Raw genomic sequence first — 20,843 nt, 5'->3', positions numbered from 1 at the left:
GGTGGCTGCGCCCGAGCATCGCTGCTCTGCAAACATCGTGGAGGGGATCAACGCGCCCCTTTCCCAGCTGGGCCGGGCAGCGCCTCCCCCGCCTCCCTGCATCCCTCCCCTCGCTCAGGGGCGGCTCTCGCCCCTGCATAAAGCCGGCGGGGCCGGGCGCTGCCCCGAGCCTGCCCGGCCATGCACCCCGCGCCGCGCCGCGCCGGGTCCCTGGAGGCGCCGAGCCCGAGGGACCCCGGCAGGCAGGTGAGGAGCGGGGTGGGAACGGGGAGGGTGGGATGGACACAGGTGAGGGGAGCAGGATGGGCGCGGGGAGTGTGGGATGGGCACAGGAGGAGCGGGATGAACACAGGTGAGGGAAGCAGGATAGGCACGGGGAGTGCGGGATGGGCACAGGTGAGGGGAGAGGGATGGGCACGGGAAGTGCGGCATGAACACAGGTGAGAGGAGCAGGACGAGCACGGAGAGTGCGGGATGAACACAGGTGAGGGGAGCAGGACGGGCACGGAGAGTGCGGGATGGGATCCTCGCTGCCCGACCCGGGGATCGGTCCTGGCTTGCGGACTAAACGCAGCTTTTGTGGAGTCGCAGCTCGGGCGCTTCGCTGTTGCAGTTCTTGGAACGGGGATTTGGGAAAACCAGGAGCTTTCTGGCCCCGGTTGCTTACAGAGCAGTAATTGGAGAGCCCTGGGGCGCGGCTCCTCTGGAATCGGTGGCAGTGTTCAATGCCGCTGGGACTGGGATGGAGTTGCTGTTTCTGGATAAAAGAGGGGGAAAAAAAAATCTCAAAGAGTGTAAATGCAAGCATATGAAATTAAGGTAGAACAAAAGCAACTTTTGGTGTACCATTGCTTAGGAGACAGAGGGTGTGATATAGCCCAGAAGAACTTACTCCTAGCTTTCTATATAAAACTCGCTCCTTTTATTTATAATATTCCCCATTATAGTGGGAATTTGCTTAGTGCATCAGAGATCAGATAAAAGCAGCACTGGCTGCAGTTACTGATACTGTGCAGTTGATAAAGTCTATAGAATTCCTTGTGATGACAAGAATGCTGATGGTAAACTTTCACCAAAATATTGCTTTGCTGTATCCCTCAGATGCTTGGAAGCCAAACAAGCTGCTCAACACAGCTTTTGGTTTGGTGTCTGAGAGCTAAATCTTAGGAAGAACTTTGGTGTAGCTGGAAAATGTAATGTGATATCTAGCCGTGGTCACTCCCAACATTGTGTATTCACCCTTCCCTAGAAGTGTGTCAAAAGGACAGCAACAAAGTAAGCAACTACTTAAAGGGAAGAGAATATAAAATGTCCATTGACATTTTTTATTAATCATGATTAATATCAATCAGTATAAAATATTTTGACAATAATTTTTCATCTTCAATTTATGAATTGAAATGTGATTTTTTTTTAGGCAAATATGTTTGGATAATTTAAAATCCTGGTTATCCATTAATACAAAGAATTGAAGCACAAAATATGCACCCTCATATATCTTTCTCACTGTGAACACCCTTTGGTGGGAAGGAGAAAGGGAAGATAATTGCTATGGGTTCCAAAAAGTGAAATCTTTAACTGGACAGCAACTAATTATCTATTTAAATAAAGGGCTTAGAATAGACCTGTGTTTGTGTATTTTCATCAAGACTGAGTCAGGCTGATGGAAAATCAGTTATTGATTTGCATCATTAATAAAAAACATCAATGCAATATTAATTCCCCCTTCACTCTCCAAAAAGTTCAAATGTGTTACCATGCACGGGAAAAGTTTCAGATTTTATTAGGGCTGGGTTGCTGTGTTATTGATAGAGATTAAAATATAAGTGAAGTGCAGCCACAGGAGGAGAGGAATTGTTTCTGCATAACCATTTTCTCCTGTTGCCTTGCACCCAAATGATTGCTGCATTACTGTCTTCAGTTAATTTTTCAATTAAATCAAAAGATTAGTTTTGATGTAGGATTAAATATATATATGGCATGCATTTGGCATTGTAAGCCTTTCAATTTCTCTTGTCCAGTTTGTAATTCTTAAGTTGGAGGTAATTTTTTGATATAAGAACGTTCTATGTTTTGTTGATTTTCTTCATTGATCTCTTAAACATATAACTTCGTAGATGTTGTCACCTGATCCCAGACACAGTGTAAGCTGCAGCAGCAAAACACAAAAGAAGAGCATTAGTTTTTGGTGCAGGTAGTCTGTCCCAGCTGTGCACCTCACAAAATTGCATGCAACTGTGCCAAATCTCAAAAAGGCTGATCCAGGCTGAAGCCAATGATCCCACATGGAGTCAAGCCAGCATGCTGCATATTAGCCTCTTCTATAAACCAGCCCTGCATTTATTGCCTTCAAAATCACCACCTAACTCTACTTGGAGTGGAGACTTCTTTGCTTTTCCTACAGCAGCACCATCTGAACAGGATTTGGCTCACACAAGTGGCTCTCTGCACTTGAGAAAACAACCCATGACCTGTATGTAATTGTGGTGCTTGTAGCTTTTTATTTTCTGCTGGAAGAGCCTTTTCTCAGTGCCTGTTCCTGGCTCTTGTAATGGTCATCTGACACTGAAGTGAGCTGGGAAACCTGCAGGCTGTGCAGCTGAACCCTGACTGGGCTTGCCACACACTTCCAGCAGAAAATTTGATATCTGGACTCAGACTGATGGAGGTCATTGACTTTGGTGGATCAGGAACAGTGTGATGGTCTGACTCTGTTGTCCAGGCTCATCATATTGTGGCAACTCATTAGAAGTGGGAACCCGGTCAGAAATCCAAATATTTTCATTACATCATTAAAGTTGGAGAGACTGTATGAGGGAATCAAAGGAACTGGTGCATTTTGATTGCATTTTTATTTTGCTCTTTTCATTTCTGAAAATGTCTCAAGATAGTGATATCTTTAAAGATGTGTCAGATCAAAAAATAATTCCAAATATCAATAATGTGCCTTTTGTTTCTCTCCTCTTTCTCACTGACTCATTCAGAAACCTCTCCTTTTATTCTTTCTTTTTTTGCAAGGTTTGAAGACATATGAGGTACAGCCTCTGCTCATAAGCCTTATATTTTTTCTTTACTTTGCATTTTCCCCATTCTTTACTGTTTCAGTAATTATCCCTATTTATGACCTGGCTACCTGTAGCTGAGGATATGATCTGTGGTAGGTATTGATTTCCACCCAGTCAGGAGTGTGTTCACTGGTGAGGTACAAAACCACATGGTCTGACAGTGGGGGGTGTCTGAATTTTTAGCGTGTGATTTGGGTGATTGTGCCAAGGGTTTGACACACCAATTTAGGGACATGGCAGATGGAGCAGCTTGGCTGTGGTTGATCAGAGAGGGACTGTCTCTATAGCCAACAGATTCTGGTCAGCAGAACATTTTACCTCCTTAGGTTTGTCTCCTTGCCCTGTGAAAAGAATGTTTTACAGTTATGTAACAAGAGAGTGGTTTTTCATTTCTGATCTACTGAATCCTGATTCATCTTTTCCTACCTATGTCCTGCGGGATTTGGATTATTCTCTTTGCTAGTGTTCACTGAACTTGCTAACAAGTGTTTTGTTCAATGTACTATTTCTGCTGACATCTTATTGCTCCCCTTCCTCTCAGTAGCAATGCTAATTATAAACTGTACATTGAAAATATTTTCTGCATCCTAGGGAATAATAAAGATGTCCATAAAATCATTCAACTAAAAAAAAAGATACCTTGGTATTTCAGTCTCTCACAAATTCTGTCTGTGACTAACTTTATTCCTATTATTGTGTAATAATTGAATTAATAATTTTCCATTTGTGGTCGATCAAAGCACAGCATTACCCAAGACACCCTGAAATGTAAACACTTACACTTTTTGCACTTCTACCCATTCAAACAAATTTTTTTGTTTGTTTGCATCTAGTTAAATAAGTCAGCTTACATGATGATTGAAGATAACAAAGAAAATGAAGACCATGCATCTGAAAGAGGAAGGACAGCCATCATTTTTTCCTTGAAGAATGAAGTTGGAGGACTTGTAAAAGCATTAAAACTCTTTCAGGTATGTATGTTATGATGGTATGATGATCTTATGATCATCACAGCAGCTCTGCATTTTTAAATTGTAAGGGTAGTTTTGGAACATGTAAGAATTAATTACATCCATTTATTAAGGACGTGATTCTTAACCTGGCTCCCACCTGGCACCCAAAATTACCCAGAAAGGCAAATGTATGCCTCAGAAATTAGATGATGGCTGGCTAAAACTCTTATCTGCACAGACTAAACACTGAGAGAGGTTTGTCTTTTTCCCCTCATGACAAGAGGATCAGCACTCAATGGTTTTGCTGGGAACAAGAGGCGGTCTGAAGCCCCTGCTGGTGTCAGGCAGACACTTGGGGTGTTGATCTGTGCTCTGTGCAGTGCCCTTGCCACACTGCCCAGGCAGACTGAAGGTGGCAGAGGAGCTGCAATTGCACAGCTGCTGGGCAGATGCTGTGTGAGGAATATGTGCAGTGCCACTGGGCTCTGGTGTGTGGCTCTGCGTGCTTTAGCCTGGGGTTTTCTCAGTGTTCCTAATACAATACACATGATTAAATAATTCTTCAGATAAAGGAAAAGTGAAACTAATGCCCTGAAAACTACTGCTTTTAAATCCCTTGCTTGCTAGTGAGATAACTATATGGTGACTTGATTGGCATTTTGGTGAATTTTGCTAATCAGCTTCCTACGGATAAAGGATAAAAGAAAAGGGTCTATGAATTTAAACCTCCTGACTGTGTCTTTATGTGCTTCCTGAATGTAAAAAAAACCTGAAAGAACACAGGTTTGCTTTCATTTTCTTCTGAATAGAAAATCAAACCTTCCCCCTCCCTCCAATAAGCAAATTGCTATCAAGAGATCCAATTAACTAAAATAGCTTCATAGAGGAGGTGAATAGTTCATGGCAGTAGAATATTAATTTGAAAAACTACTTTAACTTTTAGTCAGTTGTTTTTAGCTTATCTTTTTGAGAACATTGCTTCTTACTAAACAGGAGAAGCATGTAAATCTGGTACACATTGAGTCACGGAAGTCCAAGAGACGAAATTCTGAGTTCGAGATCTTCGTGGACTGTGACAGTAACAGGGAACAACTGAACGAGATTTTCCAGCTCCTGAAATCCCACGTCAACGTCGTCTCTGTGAGCCCAACAGAGCATTTCAATCTCCAGGGAGATGGTAGGTACAAAAGGCAGTTCTGATGAAAATGCACTTCCAAATGTGTTGGTTTGAAACCTTTTTATGGCCCCACCTGCACTTGTGTTGTGTCTTCAGGCACCTGCTGCCAGGTCCCTGTTTCTGTGTTATGTGTGAGTGTAGCCTGGCCTGAACCTGGGAGTTCAGGCTTTGTCAGGCTGTTACAAATTGTGTGTCTGCTGTCTGTGCTCCTGTCCCTTCCCAGCACAGCCCAGCTGGCACCAGTGGGAGCCCTGCATCCCTGCAGGTCAAAGCAGGCTGGCCTGTGGGCAAAGTCTGAGTGCAGGGCTGGAGTACGCTACGATGGCAGAGGTGTGATACTGACAGGTCCCGCTTCAGTTCAGACACTGGGGAGAGTGGAAGAGGGATTCTGCGATTTCCTCATTTAGTTCCTGATTTTGTTGTCTTTTTTGCCCACATTTAATCATAACTGACTACTTATATTAGTATTGCAGAGGTGCCTTTTACCCTTAGAGACTACATGTTGTGTTTACCTTTACTTTTAATTAAAGAGATGCTCAAAGTTCAGGGCAGCAGGAAGCTGGTCCCATATATTTTTCAGTCATTGTGCTTGGGAAGGAGAGATTTGGAGCTCTTAGATAAAATGGCTTACTTTAGCCGTAAGTAAGGGGAAATTCAATCTAAACAGTCTCCTGACCTTTTTAAGTAAACTGAAGAGCATTGAGGCAGAAAAACAGTGTATTAACTGCTCTGCCAAGGGCTTGGCAAAAAACTGTCTTAGGCTAAAAATAACCCCAAAGTAGTTGGTAGCAAAACTGCAATGATGCTCGTCTCTCAGGCAGCAGGGGCCTCCTGTTCCTCCTCCCCTCCATACCCCTCCATACCCCTCAAGGCATGTACATAACCATGGGGAATCATCCATTTCCCGTGGTCAGTGAAACACGATGAGAGGACTCTAACCTGCTCCCACTCTGCCCAGGGACCACAGACAAATCACTTCTGTTCTCATTTGCACCCTTTGTGCCCTACAAGATTCCCAGCAGCTCTGCACTGGGACACCTCATTTCCGTGGGATCCTCTAGATGCTACTCTAACTACAGCAGAGACACCCATGCTAGCTTTCCTTCCCAGAGGCCCTGGGGCTGGCTGTGCTCTGCAGGCAGTCTGTGGCAGTGACCGAGGAGGAAGTGTGAGCTGGAGGCTGGTGCCAGATAGGCAGAGGACTCCCTTGTCTTATTCATGCCCCTTTAATTTATAGAGTGAGCTGTAACCGCCATAGCCGTACTTGAAAGCAGCTCTTCCTCCCTCGGCGTGCTGGGCATTATTAATAACCTTGTGGATTCCATGCCTTCCCCAGGCATGGAGAACGTTCCCTGGTTTCCAAAGAAGATCTCAGATTTGGATAAGTGTGCAAACCGGGTGCTGATGTACGGCTCTGACTTGGATGCCGACCATCCCGTAAGTACTTTTCCCTCCCTACACCCAGTCCAGAGTTGGAAACATACTTTGTGGAGCTGACCTAAAAAAATTTCAGCTTTTCCTCCTCCCTCTCCTCTCTCTCAATGGCGTCTCTGGGGGTCTGAGCACCTTCTCTTGGGGATTTCATATCTCTTTCTTTGTTCAGGGAAGACTGACTGAATTAAATTCCCGTGCTTTTCTGCAGGGCTTACTTGTGCAAGAACTCCAGGTCTGGGCCCTGAGTGGTCACATACACATTAAAGAAGCTAAAAGAAAGTTATTTTGAGGCAGGCTTTCTTCCTCCTCTTTCTTTTTTCCTTACTGGAGAAACCAAACTGGTATTTGGGCAGTGAAAATGGGCAATTTTTTCTGTAATTTTGAATTGTGCAAGTAACAAACTTTGTATAAATACTGATACGACTAAAATGAATCCTTCTCTACAAAAGATATAGTTGTATAAATCAGCTGATTCCTACTTTGGAGTATTTGCTCAGTTCACATTTATTAAGCATTTCAGACTGCAGCTATGAGTTTCCTGCCCTCTCCTTTCATTCTTACACATCATACTTTTCGATTCCCCAACCTAAGAAACATCAAGTGTCCTGTTTTAAATTGATTTATTTATTATTGCTTGGAAACTCTTTGAACTGTGTTTTCCTTTCTCCCTACCAGGGTTTCAAAGACAACGTTTATCGCAAGAGGCGAAAGTATTTTGCAGACCTGGCTATGAACTACAAACAGTAAGCTTGAATTCTTCCAGAAGAAGCCTTCTGGGTGCTTTGAAGTAACAGCAGAGTGGACTGTGAGGAGCTCACCTTCCTGGGCTCAGATCAGGCTGAGAGATGCAGGTTCAGCTCAGGGATCAGAGCCAAGGAGGTGAAGGGAAGGGAGATGTGAGGCAAGATGAGAAGGCAGATCAAGGCAGCCCTGGTCAGTCTGAGGCCGTGGGGCTTGGCCAGCTGCTCTGCAAAGGAGAGGGAGGGGAGGCAAATCCCAATGTACAGCCCAGTGACCACTGAGAGTAAACTTTCTGAGCAAATGTTAATACTTGAATTTTCTTTCCTGGTTTGAACTAGCATGTGTGATGTGTAGATAAGAAGTTTTCTGTGAAAAGTAATTCTAGGAGCTTCTGTCTTTATGGATGCTTTTTGGCAGGGGGTGGAGCTCTGAAAGCAGTAAGAGATTCATAACCCAGCGCTGTAAATTCTTTGTAAATGTGATTTTTATGTGGCCTGATTGAATTTAAATGTTCAGTTCCTCAACTGAAAATTACCTAGAAAAGGTCTGTATTTACAGTTCTACTGCACTGTGTGTTTAATGCAACTGGTTACCACAGTCCCAAGCTGATTACTGTTAACCTGTTGTTGACAGAGATTCCCTTGGGAGAGCATTTTCCATACCAGTTCCCTGGCTGACACTGGGAATGCAGTGTACCACTGGCCTTGCCATAATCCACTTTATCCATGGTCTTGAGAAGTAAATAGGAAAGAGAGACTAAAATAAATATTCTCAGACAGGCACTGGTCTCCTCTGCACAGAAGCATGATTTTTACCTGACATGTATATTTAGCTGTTGTCACACAATGTGATGTTAATTTAGGAAATTCTCTTTTCTTAAAACAAATTAAAAGGGTAAAAAATTGCAGACTTAGAAATCCAACATGGAAAAGGACGTGTTATCAGCTCCTGAAGCTGTGAAGAGATTGTGTAGGTATTTTAAGCCTTACTCTTGGCATTGAACAATTAAGAAATTGTTTACAGAACCAAAGCTTTAAGTGAGATCAATGCAGATTCCTGACAACTGGTTAAAGTGAAAAAAGGGCAAATCCTTAGACTAAAAGCTTTCCAGGACATAGACCAGACCTCACTGTGTGTTTGACAGAGTGTAATGCCAGGTGTCACAGTCATACAGGTGTTAAATACTAATAGTAGGTAAATGAGTCACCTCTTATTAGCCATTTACTAAGGAGTGTCCTTTCTTCCTCTTCTCCTTGCAGTGGTGACCCAATTCCCAAGATTGAATTCACTGAGGAGGAGATCAAGACTTGGGGGACTGTGTACCGAGAGCTTAACAATCTTTACCCAACTTATGCCTGCAGAGAGTACCTGAAAAACCTGCCCTTGCTCACCAAACACTGTGGGTACAGGGAAGACAATATCCCCCAGCTGGAAGATGTGTCCCGCTTCCTGAAAGGTAATGTGCTGCTTTTCTACAATTTTCTGGTTTTCAAAATAAACTGAGGTCTACTGCAAATCCCACCATTTTGTGGGCACAAGGAAACATCCTTGGTGACTTGTATTCATTCTTTAAGAGGCCTTTTGGCCATCTGTGTTTTAATGCATTGTGTCTTCAGTGCATGCAGTGATATTTGAGGCACCGTGTCTGAAAAGATTGTTAGGCTTGGCTAAGGAGATACCTGGCTGTATTGTTGACTCTAGGCATGGAATCCTAGGAAATCCACTGGCACAGAGGTAGGGCTATTTTAAAAAATGTTGCTCATTCTCAAGCCTAAGTCTAATTTTTCTAATTGTGCCTCATTTTCACAGGTGCTTTTGAGCCAAGGTAGTGCTGTGGCTGTCACTTCAGCTCCAGCAGCAAAGCTGACAATGCTGTGCATCCTATGCTAAACTAATATACAGTTTCTCTGGTCACTTTCAGAGCGCACAGGCTTCACCATTCGCCCCGTGGCTGGATATCTGTCACCCAGAGACTTCTTGGCAGGATTGGCATTCCGAGTTTTTCACTGCACTCAATATGTCAGGCACAGCTCGGACCCTCTCTATACACCAGAGCCGTGAGTCATTTAATCTTGGGGTAGAATTTGTGAGAAAGTTTTGAATCTTGCTTGCCCAGAGCCAAGTTACTTAAAAGCTGTTCAAGAACACCAGCATAAGACTTATTTTTAAGGTGCTGAAGACTCAGCCTTCATGCTGAATGTAATGAACTTACAGCATGCTGAAGTGCCAGCTTTGTAAGTGCAGGATTTTCAAAATTACAGCTTGCTATTGGAAATCTCTTACTGATATCACTGTGTGCAGTTAGTTTAATATCCAGTTGCCTTACAAATGAGGAGCTCAGACTTTAATTTTAGGCACCTTCATTTGAAAATCTGATTTTATGTACTTTATATAGGGTTGGTATGATCTGCTCAGATGCTTTCAGAGAAATGGGCGACACTTTTAGTGTTTAAGTTTAGAGTTTAATGCAAGACATTGTATCAGTTCAGTGGTGTTGATTTTTTAACTTCGCCAAAAAGACAAATAATGAGATTTCTTGTTTTGTTTCTTTTTCCAGTGATACTTGCCATGAACTCCTAGGCCATGTCCCTCTTTTGGCTGAACCCAGTTTTGCTCAGTTCTCCCAGGAAATTGGTCTTGCATCACTTGGGGCATCAGATGAGGCTGTCCAAAAACTGGCAACAGTGAGTGTTTCACTGCCTGGGGATTCCATCAAAAGCTTTGTGCTTCACTAGCCTGATCCCATGCCATCAAATAAATGTGGATCTTCATGTCGACTTTCGCCACACCAGCTGCTAGATCTTTGTGTTTCACTGGTCCCTGGATTTTAAACCATGAAAAAATTTTCCATGCTAGGGAAAAAAAAAAACACTTTAAAGTTGATATGATTGGTATTTTTCTTCACTCTACTGTCAAGTAATGGTTCAGCTTCTAGTGGTAGATTACTTCTTGCAGACTGAAATTTTATGGTCTATTTCTTTCAGACAAAGTCTTCTTTCTTCTGGGAAGATGATTAAATGATTTGAAAGTATTATATTTTTTTAATGTGTAGAATGAATTGAAATTATATGGTATTGAATGTGGTGAGTGCTAGCATTAGATACTTTTCCATCAAGAAATTAAAATAATATAAACTAATTTTCTGGATATCAGTCTCTGGATGCCTTGGCAAGAGTATTTCAAGATTAAAAGTAGATTTTGATGAAAAAAATCTGTGCCAGTTATGCAAGAACTAGCTTGCTGATTTAAAAAATTTCTTTTCCCATCTAGTGTAGCTAGTGGTAAAACTCGTACTACCATCAGTGGGAGCAGAAATAAGCCATCCATGAAAACAGTGTTCCTTCCTGTATAGCTGCAGAAATCCTGAAATTCAGCAAACAGAATGTCTTTAATTTTACAGCACACTAAGCAAATGAGAAACAAACTGCAATGGGCTGTTCTCACTCACTCAGAGATCCTCTCTATCCAGTGATTGTTTTAAGCTGAGGCTGTGATTTCATGTCAGTATTTCTCAAAACAGATTTACACCTCGATGTTTGCATTGGCATTAGCAACCTCCAGCCCAGCTGGGTGATCTGTAACATCCACCTTTCTTATGAGAAACATGCCATCCTGTGGTTCTTCATCCTTCCACTCTTGCTTTCCTCCTCTCTAAATATCTCAGGATAACTGAGTGATAACTATCTGATATTTGCAACTATTTGATGCTACCTACAAATAGAAATGCTCTCATCTAGTTCACCACAGCATCTTTGATGAAGGCTGAATTGTTTTCCTTCCTTCTGTGTTTCAGTGCTACTTCTTCACGGTAGAGTTTGGCTTGTGCAAGCAAGAGGGGCAGCTACGAGTTTATGGGGCTGGCTTGCTCTCTTCCATTAGTGAGCTCAAGGTAAGAATGGCTACTGCTTGTTTTTCTCTGTTCTTTGTACCTCATTATTGTTGCCACTGTTTCCCCCTGATTTTTATGAAGCATAATTTCTTGGTGTTACAATCCAATACTATTTTCAGATCAAAGCTTTGTTGGTTTAATCAGATTCTGAAAATATTGCTCGTTTATACACAAGCCTTGTGTCTGCGGAGTCCCTTTTCTCACCCAAACTGGCAGAATATGACAGTTCAGAATAATTCAGTTTGTTAGGCTTTAATCATTGTTCATCTGCAGATAAAAATTTTAAGATGAGATGCGTTAAAATCATCTCACATTATCCTTTTTATTCACTTTATCATGTAATCTTCCTCCTGGATTCTTTGGATGGCGATCGATGTTCCTCTGACCCATGGTAATTTCTTACCAGCACGCACTCTCTGACAGCGCCAAAGTCAAACCTTTTGATCCAAAGGTCACCTGCAAGCAAGAATGTGTCATTACAACTTTCCAGGAGGTTTACTATGTTTCTGAAAGTTTTGAAGAAGCAAAGGAAAAGATGAGGTACAGACTCTGCCCCTCTCCCTCTTCTTTTTATAAAAGCAGATTTGGTTTTATATCTATCTCCGTAGCAGCACCAAACCCTTTTAGTCTTATCACAGTTTAGTAACTATTTTTCACAGTAAAGCAATTTTGGTTAGTATTTTCTTGGGTTTTCAGGTACTGGGTGGGAGATACATAACAATTAGGACTATTTTTAAGTACATTAGAAAAATGGGTATTGATACTGGCTGCATACAGAGAATGCATTTGTGGTTTATATCTGGTTTATAACACCCTCTTTTGGTTATAACACACTCTTTTCTCTCTCTCTCTCTCTTTTTTTTTTTTTTTTTTTTTTACCTCAATAGAGAGTTTGCAAAAACCATCAAGCGCCCCTTTGGGGTGAAGTACAACCCCTACACTCAGAGTGTGCAGGTCCTGAAGGACACGAAGAGCATCGCCAGCGTGGTGAATGAGCTGCGCCACGAGCTGGACATTGTCAGTGATGCCCTCAGCAAGATGGGCAAGCAGCTGGAAGTGTAACACCCTGCCAGCCCTGGGCTGCAAGCCAGTTCTTCCCTTTTCCCCACTGATTTCTTTCTAGGCATATCATGTGTTGCATGCAGATCTCACTCCTTTGCACATGGAAGAGTGAATGGCCCATAAGAATATAACAATTTTATCTTGTTGCTCTCTGTAAATTTCCTCACATAAATGCATTCCTCCATCCCCCTTAGGTAAAAAAAGGTTGAGTTGCCTTTTAGAAGCTTGTAGGGGAATGGAGAAAATGTTAGACGGGAGAAAAAGTGTGGTCTGTGGATGAGGGCTGGGATCAGATGCTGCAGGAAGTGGTTTATGAGGCAAAAATGGAGAAATTCACCCTAGGGAGAATTCAATTTCTGACTCCAGCAGTCTACGCTACTGACTGTATAGTGCTGAAGACTTCACAGTGTAGAAGCTGTGGTAATTCAGTGTTTCAAAGCCTGTGCTACTAAATTTGAGACTTGAATGATTACAATGCAGGCATCAGGACACAAATAGCTGGAGGTTCAACATGATAAAAGGCAGGGGTCAAATATTGCTTTCAAAGGGATTATTCTTGCCACAAAGAGTTGCAAATGTGATGTTTGGCATACTTCTAGTATAAGGCAGAGATACAGCTGTTGCATGAAATCCTAATTACGTTTATTTTAAGTGCTCTGCTATTGGCTTAGAGTCAGGATTTTTGTTGCTGTCTTTGGCATTGCACCTGAGGGAAGACCTTTCCTTAGAGAGATACCATTTGCCTTTTTCCTGATTGAATTAATTTAGCAAAAAATACAGCAAGCCATCAAGCACTGACTTAGCATAAAGCCCAAATCCATTTTCAAACTGCAACTTCATATTCAAAATAGCTTAATTGGCTCTAAAATAACATCAACGTTTAAAATAATACCCAAAGCTCATAAACCGTTGTGCTTTATCTAAAAATAAATATCCTGTTGATTGCTCAGTCACTTTTTTGACCTGCACAAGCTGCACAAATATACATTTACTTTCTTCTTTACCTGACCTGAACACCTTCATTCCCTATCTATCAAACTATAATTGAAAGGCCCAAGCATTTTATAGGAACTCTGTGGCTACAAGGGCAACAAACTACCTTGTAGTGTAAAGTATACCTGACCCCAAAGAGCACTTTAGAAGTGCAGGGAAGCAGTGTCCTGCTGAATTTTCTGCATTGCACAGTAGCAAACTTCCTTGTGTCGAGGGTCCCCCCGTTCCAAGCACCTTGCAGAGCTGTGCAAAGCTTCTGCCACCCCTGTTCTGGCATGGACATGTGTGCAGGATGTGAGACATTTGAGTGGGGGACCTGTGAAGTGCAGGGTGTATTTAATAGGGGGGATCTGTGATGTGCAGGGTGTATTTAACAGCACCCCAGGCACTGTTTTTGGTGTTTTTTTTTTTTTTTTTTTTTTTTTTTTTTTTTTTTTCCTCATACGTAGATCTTATCAGGAAATCCAAAAAGCACGCTGAAAGAATGTTCTGAAATCTTAAATACACTGGAGATGCTAGTCCAGGATTTTGAGAACTTGAAAGGACTTTGATGAAACCTCTGTGCTTGAAAATTAGCTTGAGTTTCATATGCTTTCTCGTAGGACACCTCTGCTCCATAAGCAATTGCCAGGCCAACCTTTCCAAGAATACTCACTGTTTAAATCAAGACTAGACAGATTTTTCTGTAGCTATTAACCCACTATAATTTTGTTTCAAAGAGCATTTAAGATGTAGAATTATGGCCTACAACATTTAAGGCTTACATTGCACTTAATTTAAAAATAGATTTTAGGAACTTTGTCTTTCTAAAGAAGAAACCTTCCTCTGAGTGAGTAGTAAGGGAGGATCTGTTTTGTCTGCTTCTGTGATAAGAGTTAATATTCAGCTGCAGTTTTAACAACATTGGATTTATGATGTTGTTGAAATATACATACTGTGTTACTTCAAGCCTTGTCTGAACTATGTATACGTTTCAAGTAGGAGTTCTTAAACTTGTTAAAGTAGCACCTACTTCCAAGTACTTTGTAAAAACAGCAGTTGTATCTTTATTTGCCTTTGTGTAGCAAAAGGAAAAGTAAACTGCTAGAAGTAATACCTAGACGATGCGCTTCCACGGCACTAACTACGTGTATGTTTGGCTTTGCCCACCCAAACCTTGGGTAAAACGATGATAATTTAACTACTTTAAACATTGTGGAGGCTTAAATGTCAACGAAATAAAGGAGTTGCTGATAATTATCAGAACCACCAAAGCCCTCTACTTTGACACCGTAGCAATAAACACGGGAGGAAAGCTCATGTCTTTACAAACAATTTGCGGGGTGAAGGTGCGGGTGTTAACGCCACTGAAATGGGTCCCGATGTCTCTGCTGGCAGCGGGTTTGTTGCAGAGCCCCAGCAGCTCAGCTCCTGACCCAGAGAAGGGTCGGCACAGCCCGAGTTTCTGAACTTCGGGGGAGAACGGGAGGTTCAAGGTGGGATATGTGGTAGGCGGCTCGGGAAGGCTGGGCCTTCCTAGCGCCTCAGCCAGCGGGGAAAGGCAGGGGGAACGTGCGGCCGGGAGTTTGGGATAAAAGGAGTGTCCCTTTTGAAACTGACAGAGAAAAAACCTGCAGGTCTGTGCCCCGGTGGACTCTCCCTTTATTCGCATAAAGTTGCAGGACTCCTCTGTCTCCTTTTTTTCGGGCATAAACCTCTGGAATTTGTGAATTTTCCGGGCAAACACGCCGCGCCCGATCGCTCGGGGTTGTCGTTTCCCGGTGCGGCTCGGGCACAGCCCGCCCGTGATCCCGCCCCGTGCCCGCCCCTTCCTGCCCGGCCCGCGGGCGGCGGGAAGCGCCGGGAGCCGCCGGCCCCATCCCATGGAGCCCCAGCTGTTCGCCTGGGTGAGTGGGCCCTCGGCTCGGCCCGGGGGTCCCGGGAGGCGGGAGGGTGGCGGGGCCGCTGCTCGCCCTCCCGGGATGCTGCGGCGCTCGGCCCGGGGCAGCGGGGCCGCGGTGTCTCCTGGCGGGCACAGCCGGTGTGGGAGCCGTGCCGGGGGCATCCCTCACGCTGCTCAGCCCCGTTTGCCCCGCGAGGCCGGGGCTGGTGCCGGCTCGCCCGCCCGGGCAGGGCGGCTGGAGTGATGCTGGCCTTGGGATACCGCGTGTGGCTCCCAGCCCCTCAGGTCCTTCTGCACCTCATCGCTGCTTGCCTGGCTTTAAGGCTTGAAAATTCATGGCGAGTTACTGGCTACGACGGGAGGTTGTGAGACATCCTTTAAGAAGAATTAATTGTTAAGCATTGCCGTGCTCTCAAGCGCGTATCGCCGGCAGTGGCTGTGAGGCGGGAGCTTGGCGTGCCCGTGCAGCTCCGCTCCCGACACGTCCCCAGCTGCAGCTCTGGGCTGGGGCGGGCGGCCCGCTGCTTCTGTGCGGGGGGCCGCTGTTTCTGTAGGTACAAAGCGGTTTTTGCTGAATGGGGACTTCTGACATTCACCAGTGCTGCATCTTTCGGGGGAGGTGGGGGATAAATTGAGAGCAGGTGGGTGTGCAGGTGAGGTAGGGATAGGAGTTTCTGGAGATTGCCACCTGTGAGCGTGGTGTGGAGTGCTGCTGTGGTGTGTGGGAAGGGGAAGGTGAAAGTATCCCCTTTTTGTGAAAGAAGGTTGAATGCAGAGGTGAAACTGACTAAGAAATTCCCTGACTTGTTACTATGTTGACAATTGCTGCTTTCCACGGTGGGTTTTGTAGCTATAGTTTTGTACCTATATGTGTACCTATACTACCTGTAATTGGTGTATTTTCATTTGGACCTCTTTAATTTAAAATGTTTAGTTAATGTTTAGTTTAGTTAATGTTTCTGATTTACTTGTTTAGGTTCCAAAAAAAGGTCTTTCTGTTCTCGTTTTGGAGGTAGCCTGCCAGAAGGCAGTGGCATGAATAAGACCTTAGTGATGAGTGGGAATCATTGGCATTAAAATAAACGTGTGATAATCATCCTGATAGAAAGGTTCTCCTCCTTATTAACTGTGAGTCTGCAGTTGAAGTTTTAACAGGCTGTATTCCAGTATGCTTTTTGAAATACTGGGGCTGCACAGACACCCTTAATGACAGCAAAGTTAGGACAGTCCTGGTCTGTGATCCTGGGAATCCTATGTTATATCAGGGAGCAGGTTAACCCATGGCATATCCCAAATATGCTTGTTTGTCCTTGGGAGCATATGTGTGCTTCTTTTGTTAACTTTTTAAAATATGTGTTATTTTTCTGTGTGCATTTGAAGGGTGCAAACAGCTATGGACAACTTGGTCTTGGTCATAAAGAGGATGTGCTGGTTCCTCAGGCCCTGAAAGATGTTTCCTGCAAATGTCAAGACATTGCAAGCATTGCTGGAGGAGGGGGACATTCTGCAGTTATCACTGGTAAAAACACTGCTCTTGCACGGGGTGTTTGGCTTTTAACCACTTTTTTTTTTTTGGTGTGTTTCCCTCTTGTTTCAGTGCTGCCACCTTTCTGTGGCTGCTGTTTCTGAGCCTCAGTTGCAAAACCGCTTCCTCTCTTCCCAGTTAACTCAATATTTGGGGAAATGGGGGAAATTCCTGTTGCTCGTATACTGTGTGGTTACTTTGTGGTTGTGTGAGGACTGTTTCTTCAGCCGTTTCTTTCATACAAAGATGCCAAATTTTCTGTATTGAGGCTGGAGGATGGGAAGGAGGAGTCAGAGGTTATTCAGTCTTAAGATGTGGTAATGTAAGAACCAGGACATAACATCTGGCCCTTGAAAGGTTGTGCTGTATGTCACAGATAATTATGTAAAGAAGGAATACAGACAGATGTGAACACGATAAAAAAAGCATCTTGGTGTGAGAGGTGCCTGTCTCACCATATGGATTGTGTCCCTTGACAGACCCAGCTCTCCACAGCTGTAGTTATTCAGAGGTCTTTCTGATGCATCAGAAATAACTGTTTCTCTTAACTTTTACTTGATTGCAGTGCCTAAAGTGACGCATAATCACTGTCCTTATTTGTCACAGGATCTCAGAGATGTAGGTTTCTCTTTTTAGTCTGTGAAGTGGAACACAATTTGTTTGTTTGTTTTTCTTCCAGGTGCAGGACAGCTCTTTGTGTGCGGCCACAACAAAGATGGGCAGCTGGGATTGAATCACACAGAGGATGTACTGCGTTTTACTTTGTGCACTGCCCTGTCTGGCTTTTGCGTAAAACAAGTTGCATGTGGCTGGGATTTTACAATCATATTAGTAGGTAAATCTTTCTAAGAGCTGAAGATGTAGATTGTCCACCTTGATGTAGAGAACATGCTGAAAGTTCCACAAGGCTATTGCTTATGTGATGTGAGGGACCTGGACGAGTTTGACAAGAGGCCCATGGGAACCTCAGGAAATTCAACGAAGCCAAGTGCTGGGGCTGCAGCTGGGTCAGGACAGCTCCTGGTACCAACACAGGCTGGGGATGAGCAGATCCAGAGCAGCCCTGCCCAGAAGGACTTGGGGTGCTGTGGGTGAGAGGCTGCACATGCCCCAGCAGTGGCACTCCCAGCCCAGAGAGCCAAATGTGCCCTGGGCTGCACCCAGAGCCCCGTGGGCAGCAGGGCAGGGAGGGGATTCTGCCCCCCTGCTCTGCTCTGCTCAGAGCCCACCTGTTGGGGTGCTGTGGGTGAGAGGCTGCACATGCCCCAGCCATGGCACTCCCAGCCCAGAGAGCCAAACGTGCCCTGGGCTGCACCCAGAGCCCCGTGGGCAGCAGGGCAGGGAGGGGATTCTGCCCCCTGCTCTGCTCTGCTCAGAGCCCACCTGCAGCTGCATCAGCTCTGGCTTCCAGCACAGGAAGGACAGGGACCTGCTGGGTGAGTCCAGAGGGGGCCACCAAGATGATCAGAGGGATGGAGCACCTCTCCTGTGAGGAAAGGCTGAGAGAGTTGGGGCTGCTCAGTTTGGAGAAGGTCCTAACCCTGGACAAATTCTCTTAACTTTATATGGAATTTGGTTTAGCAATGAATTCAGGATTTAGCCATTCTCTGAAACCTGACATATTTGAAAGATGGCTTTCACTTTATAGCAAATACTACTGATGATCACATTCAAAAATTCTCTTAAGAGTAATGGATTCAGAACTTGTTTGCAGCTCATTATCAAGTACCCAGTTGTGACATCCATAATCAATCTTAGTAGTACCTTGACTAGTCCCATCCACATGATAAATCTCTCTGACATCAGTGGAGCAGATTGAATAGTAAGGTACTACCTACTTTGATTAAAATGGCATAACTGAGGCAGTGTTCAAGGCCAGGTTGGATAGGGCTCTGAGCAGCCTGGGATAGTGGAAGGTGTTTCTGCCCATGGCAGGGGGTTGGAGCTGGATGACCTTTAGGTCCCTCCCAACCCCAACTGTTCTATGATTCTACATGCTGGCACTCACAGGTTTTAAGCTACGTGCCTTGCAAGCTGAATCACTCTCTGTTCCTTGTGTCCCAGTGAACTTGAGACCTTTTCTGGACGTGATGTGTAAGACCAGGAGCCTTTGGCCTCAGGGGCTTTGTAAGGGGACATATTAGGTCGTTTCTTGATCTACTTGGCTGTGTTATTATGCTTGTTATGTTACAGTGCTATTGCTCATGGCTTTACTCATTCTAACACTTCACTTTTTGCAGGATCTGGCCTAGTGCTGTCCTGTGGGTCAAACTCTTTTGGACAACTGGGACTTCCTCAAATTTTGGGCCCGTGCTTGAGTCCACAAAAGATTGAGGTAAAGATTTAGAAGATGTTGTGCTTTATATTGCTTCCAGCAGCTTACAGAGGTCATCTGACCTCAATGGGCTTTAAGCCAGACTCTTCAACTCATTTTTTGTAGTGCTTATCTGCTACAGATAAGCTTACAAAGTAAAGGCCCAAGGTGAATTGAAAGGCTGAGGCTGCTTTTCTTGTTGTATGAAAAAGTTTCCCACTTCTAACAGAAAATTGACTCTTTCACTTCTCAGACAAGAAAGTATTTAGCATCATGGCTCATGCCAGATATTCCTTTGTTGCTTTTTTAATGTAGGAGAAGGAGGGCAGCTGAGGGTAGGAGTTAGTTCACTTGTTGTTTCTGTGTCCTTGATGTTTCCTGAGAGCATCCATTGCAGAACAGTGCCTTAAAATTTGGTGGAATTGACAGGGCTGATGTGAATCTCTCTCATCCCTCACCATACAAACTATTCATGCTGAATATTTGCTCTTTTGGTTGGTATCCCTTAAGTACTTGGACTTGATGTCACCTATTTTAAATACACCTGGTGCTTTTCCACCACGTGTAGATATCCAGAGGGTTTGCAAAATCTTGTAAGAGCAAGACAGGATGGGATGGGAGGTAACAGAAGAGGGAAACTTCCACATGATTCCTGAGGTCTGTTGTAGTGGAGGGAAACTTTCAGGTTTTTCTCCAGTGGAAAGTAAAATTTCATCAGTAACTTGGCAAGACTGAACAGCTTAATGCACCATAGTATTGCCTATCAGCAGTATTTACTGTGGAGGTTTTGGTGTAGTTCTTGAGGAACACTGAGTTAAAATTAAGAAAGAAATGTTTTTGTATGGCAAACGTTTTTTCTTTCATGTGAATATTTTGACTGTGATTTTCTGTTTATTGCCACAATGCTGTGCAACCAGTTGCTTTGCTGATTTATTATTTTTTTTGTTCTTGAAGATGTTCCCTCTAACTCTTATTAGTCAAAATGTACTTACTTTGTGATACAGAACGTTGATATGCATTGGGACATGCAGGCTGGAATTGTGAGCACTGTTTTCTTAGTGTTCCATTTCTGTTTGGCCTGTTTTGTTTTTAGAAGCACTAAATGCAAAAAGCAACTAAATGATAATTTTCTTTTATTTGCCTAGTCTCTCAAAGAGAAGGTGGTGAGTGTTGCTGCAGGACTGAGACATGCCCTTGCTGCTACAGGTAAGTATATAATAATTTGAATCTTTTAAAATAATCTGAAAATTTATCTGAAAGGATAAATAATATTTTCAGTAACAAATGAAATGGGATTTTGATGGCTTGGAGGAGGGGAGGGAGGAAAAGAGGATGAAATTTATCTCATCTGCTATTAATTTTAACTATCACAGGGAAAATACACCTTAAAGTCTTGGACTGTAAGATTTTGTGACAAATTAATATGAATAGTAAACACTCTGGAACTGTCTTCCTGGAAAATCATGGGGAAAAACTTTAACCAAGAATTCAGAGTGAAGGTTTATTAAAAAGTTAATTTTCTGATGGATGGAAAATGTACTGTTTTCTTTTTTCTTATTCTGAAACAAAAAAGGAGTTTTTTCAGGAAAAAGGGTTTCTGCTCAATCAAAGTATCTTAGGATTTGTACTCATTATAGTATGCAAAGTAACTTCAGTTTGTTTAAGATGCTTCAAAATGGAACTGCACATAAATTGTGCCTTTTTAAATGATGTAATTGAAATTGACTATTGGAAAATCACAAGAATGAAACAAAATATTTCTCCTGCTATTATTAGAGACTCTGAGTTTGTTCATTGTTTAACAGTAG

The 20,843-nt window shown here is 43.5% G+C and overlaps 2 protein-coding genes across 4 annotated transcripts in view; both read left to right on the top strand.

The window, feature by feature from the left end:
* Positions 1-3,907: 3,907 nt before the first annotated feature.
* Positions 3,908-12,770, top strand: TPH1 (tryptophan hydroxylase 1). The gene is made up of 10 exons (XM_041481209.1): positions 3,908-4,036; positions 5,012-5,195; positions 6,532-6,632; positions 7,305-7,372; positions 8,630-8,826; positions 9,292-9,427; positions 9,928-10,054; positions 11,164-11,259; positions 11,666-11,799; positions 12,147-12,770. The coding sequence occupies exons 1-10, from the start codon at positions 3,917-3,919 to the stop codon at positions 12,319-12,321; spliced, it is 1,338 nt and encodes a 445-aa protein (XP_041337143.1). The 5' UTR covers positions 3,908-3,916; the 3' UTR covers positions 12,322-12,770.
* A 2,370-nt stretch (positions 12,771-15,140) lies between these two features.
* SERGEF (secretion regulating guanine nucleotide exchange factor) overlaps positions 15,141-20,843 on the top strand; it is a 141,513-nt gene continuing 135,810 nt past the window's right edge. For all 3 annotated transcript variants that reach the window (XR_005956275.1, XM_041481192.1, XM_041481191.1), the window contains exons 1-5: positions 15,141-15,200; positions 16,577-16,715; positions 17,401-17,556; positions 18,962-19,056; positions 20,181-20,241. Coding sequence is in view for 2 of the 3 variants with exons in the window: in XM_041481192.1 (XP_041337126.1) it covers positions 15,177-15,200; positions 16,577-16,715; positions 17,401-17,556; positions 18,962-19,056; positions 20,181-20,241 (475 nt within the window). In the remaining variant the exon portion in view is untranslated. The remainder of the gene's footprint in view (positions 15,201-16,576; positions 16,716-17,400; positions 17,557-18,961; positions 19,057-20,180; positions 20,242-20,843) is intronic.

The sequence above is a fragment of the Pyrgilauda ruficollis genome, unplaced genomic scaffold, assembly GCF_017590135.1.
Source record: "Pyrgilauda ruficollis isolate IOZ18807 unplaced genomic scaffold, ASM1759013v1 scaffold55, whole genome shotgun sequence".
NCBI lineage: Eukaryota > Metazoa > Chordata > Aves > Passeriformes > Passeridae > Pyrgilauda > Pyrgilauda ruficollis.
The sequence above is the reverse complement of the archived record's forward strand: the minus strand, read 5'-3'. Positions and strand labels throughout refer to the sequence as shown.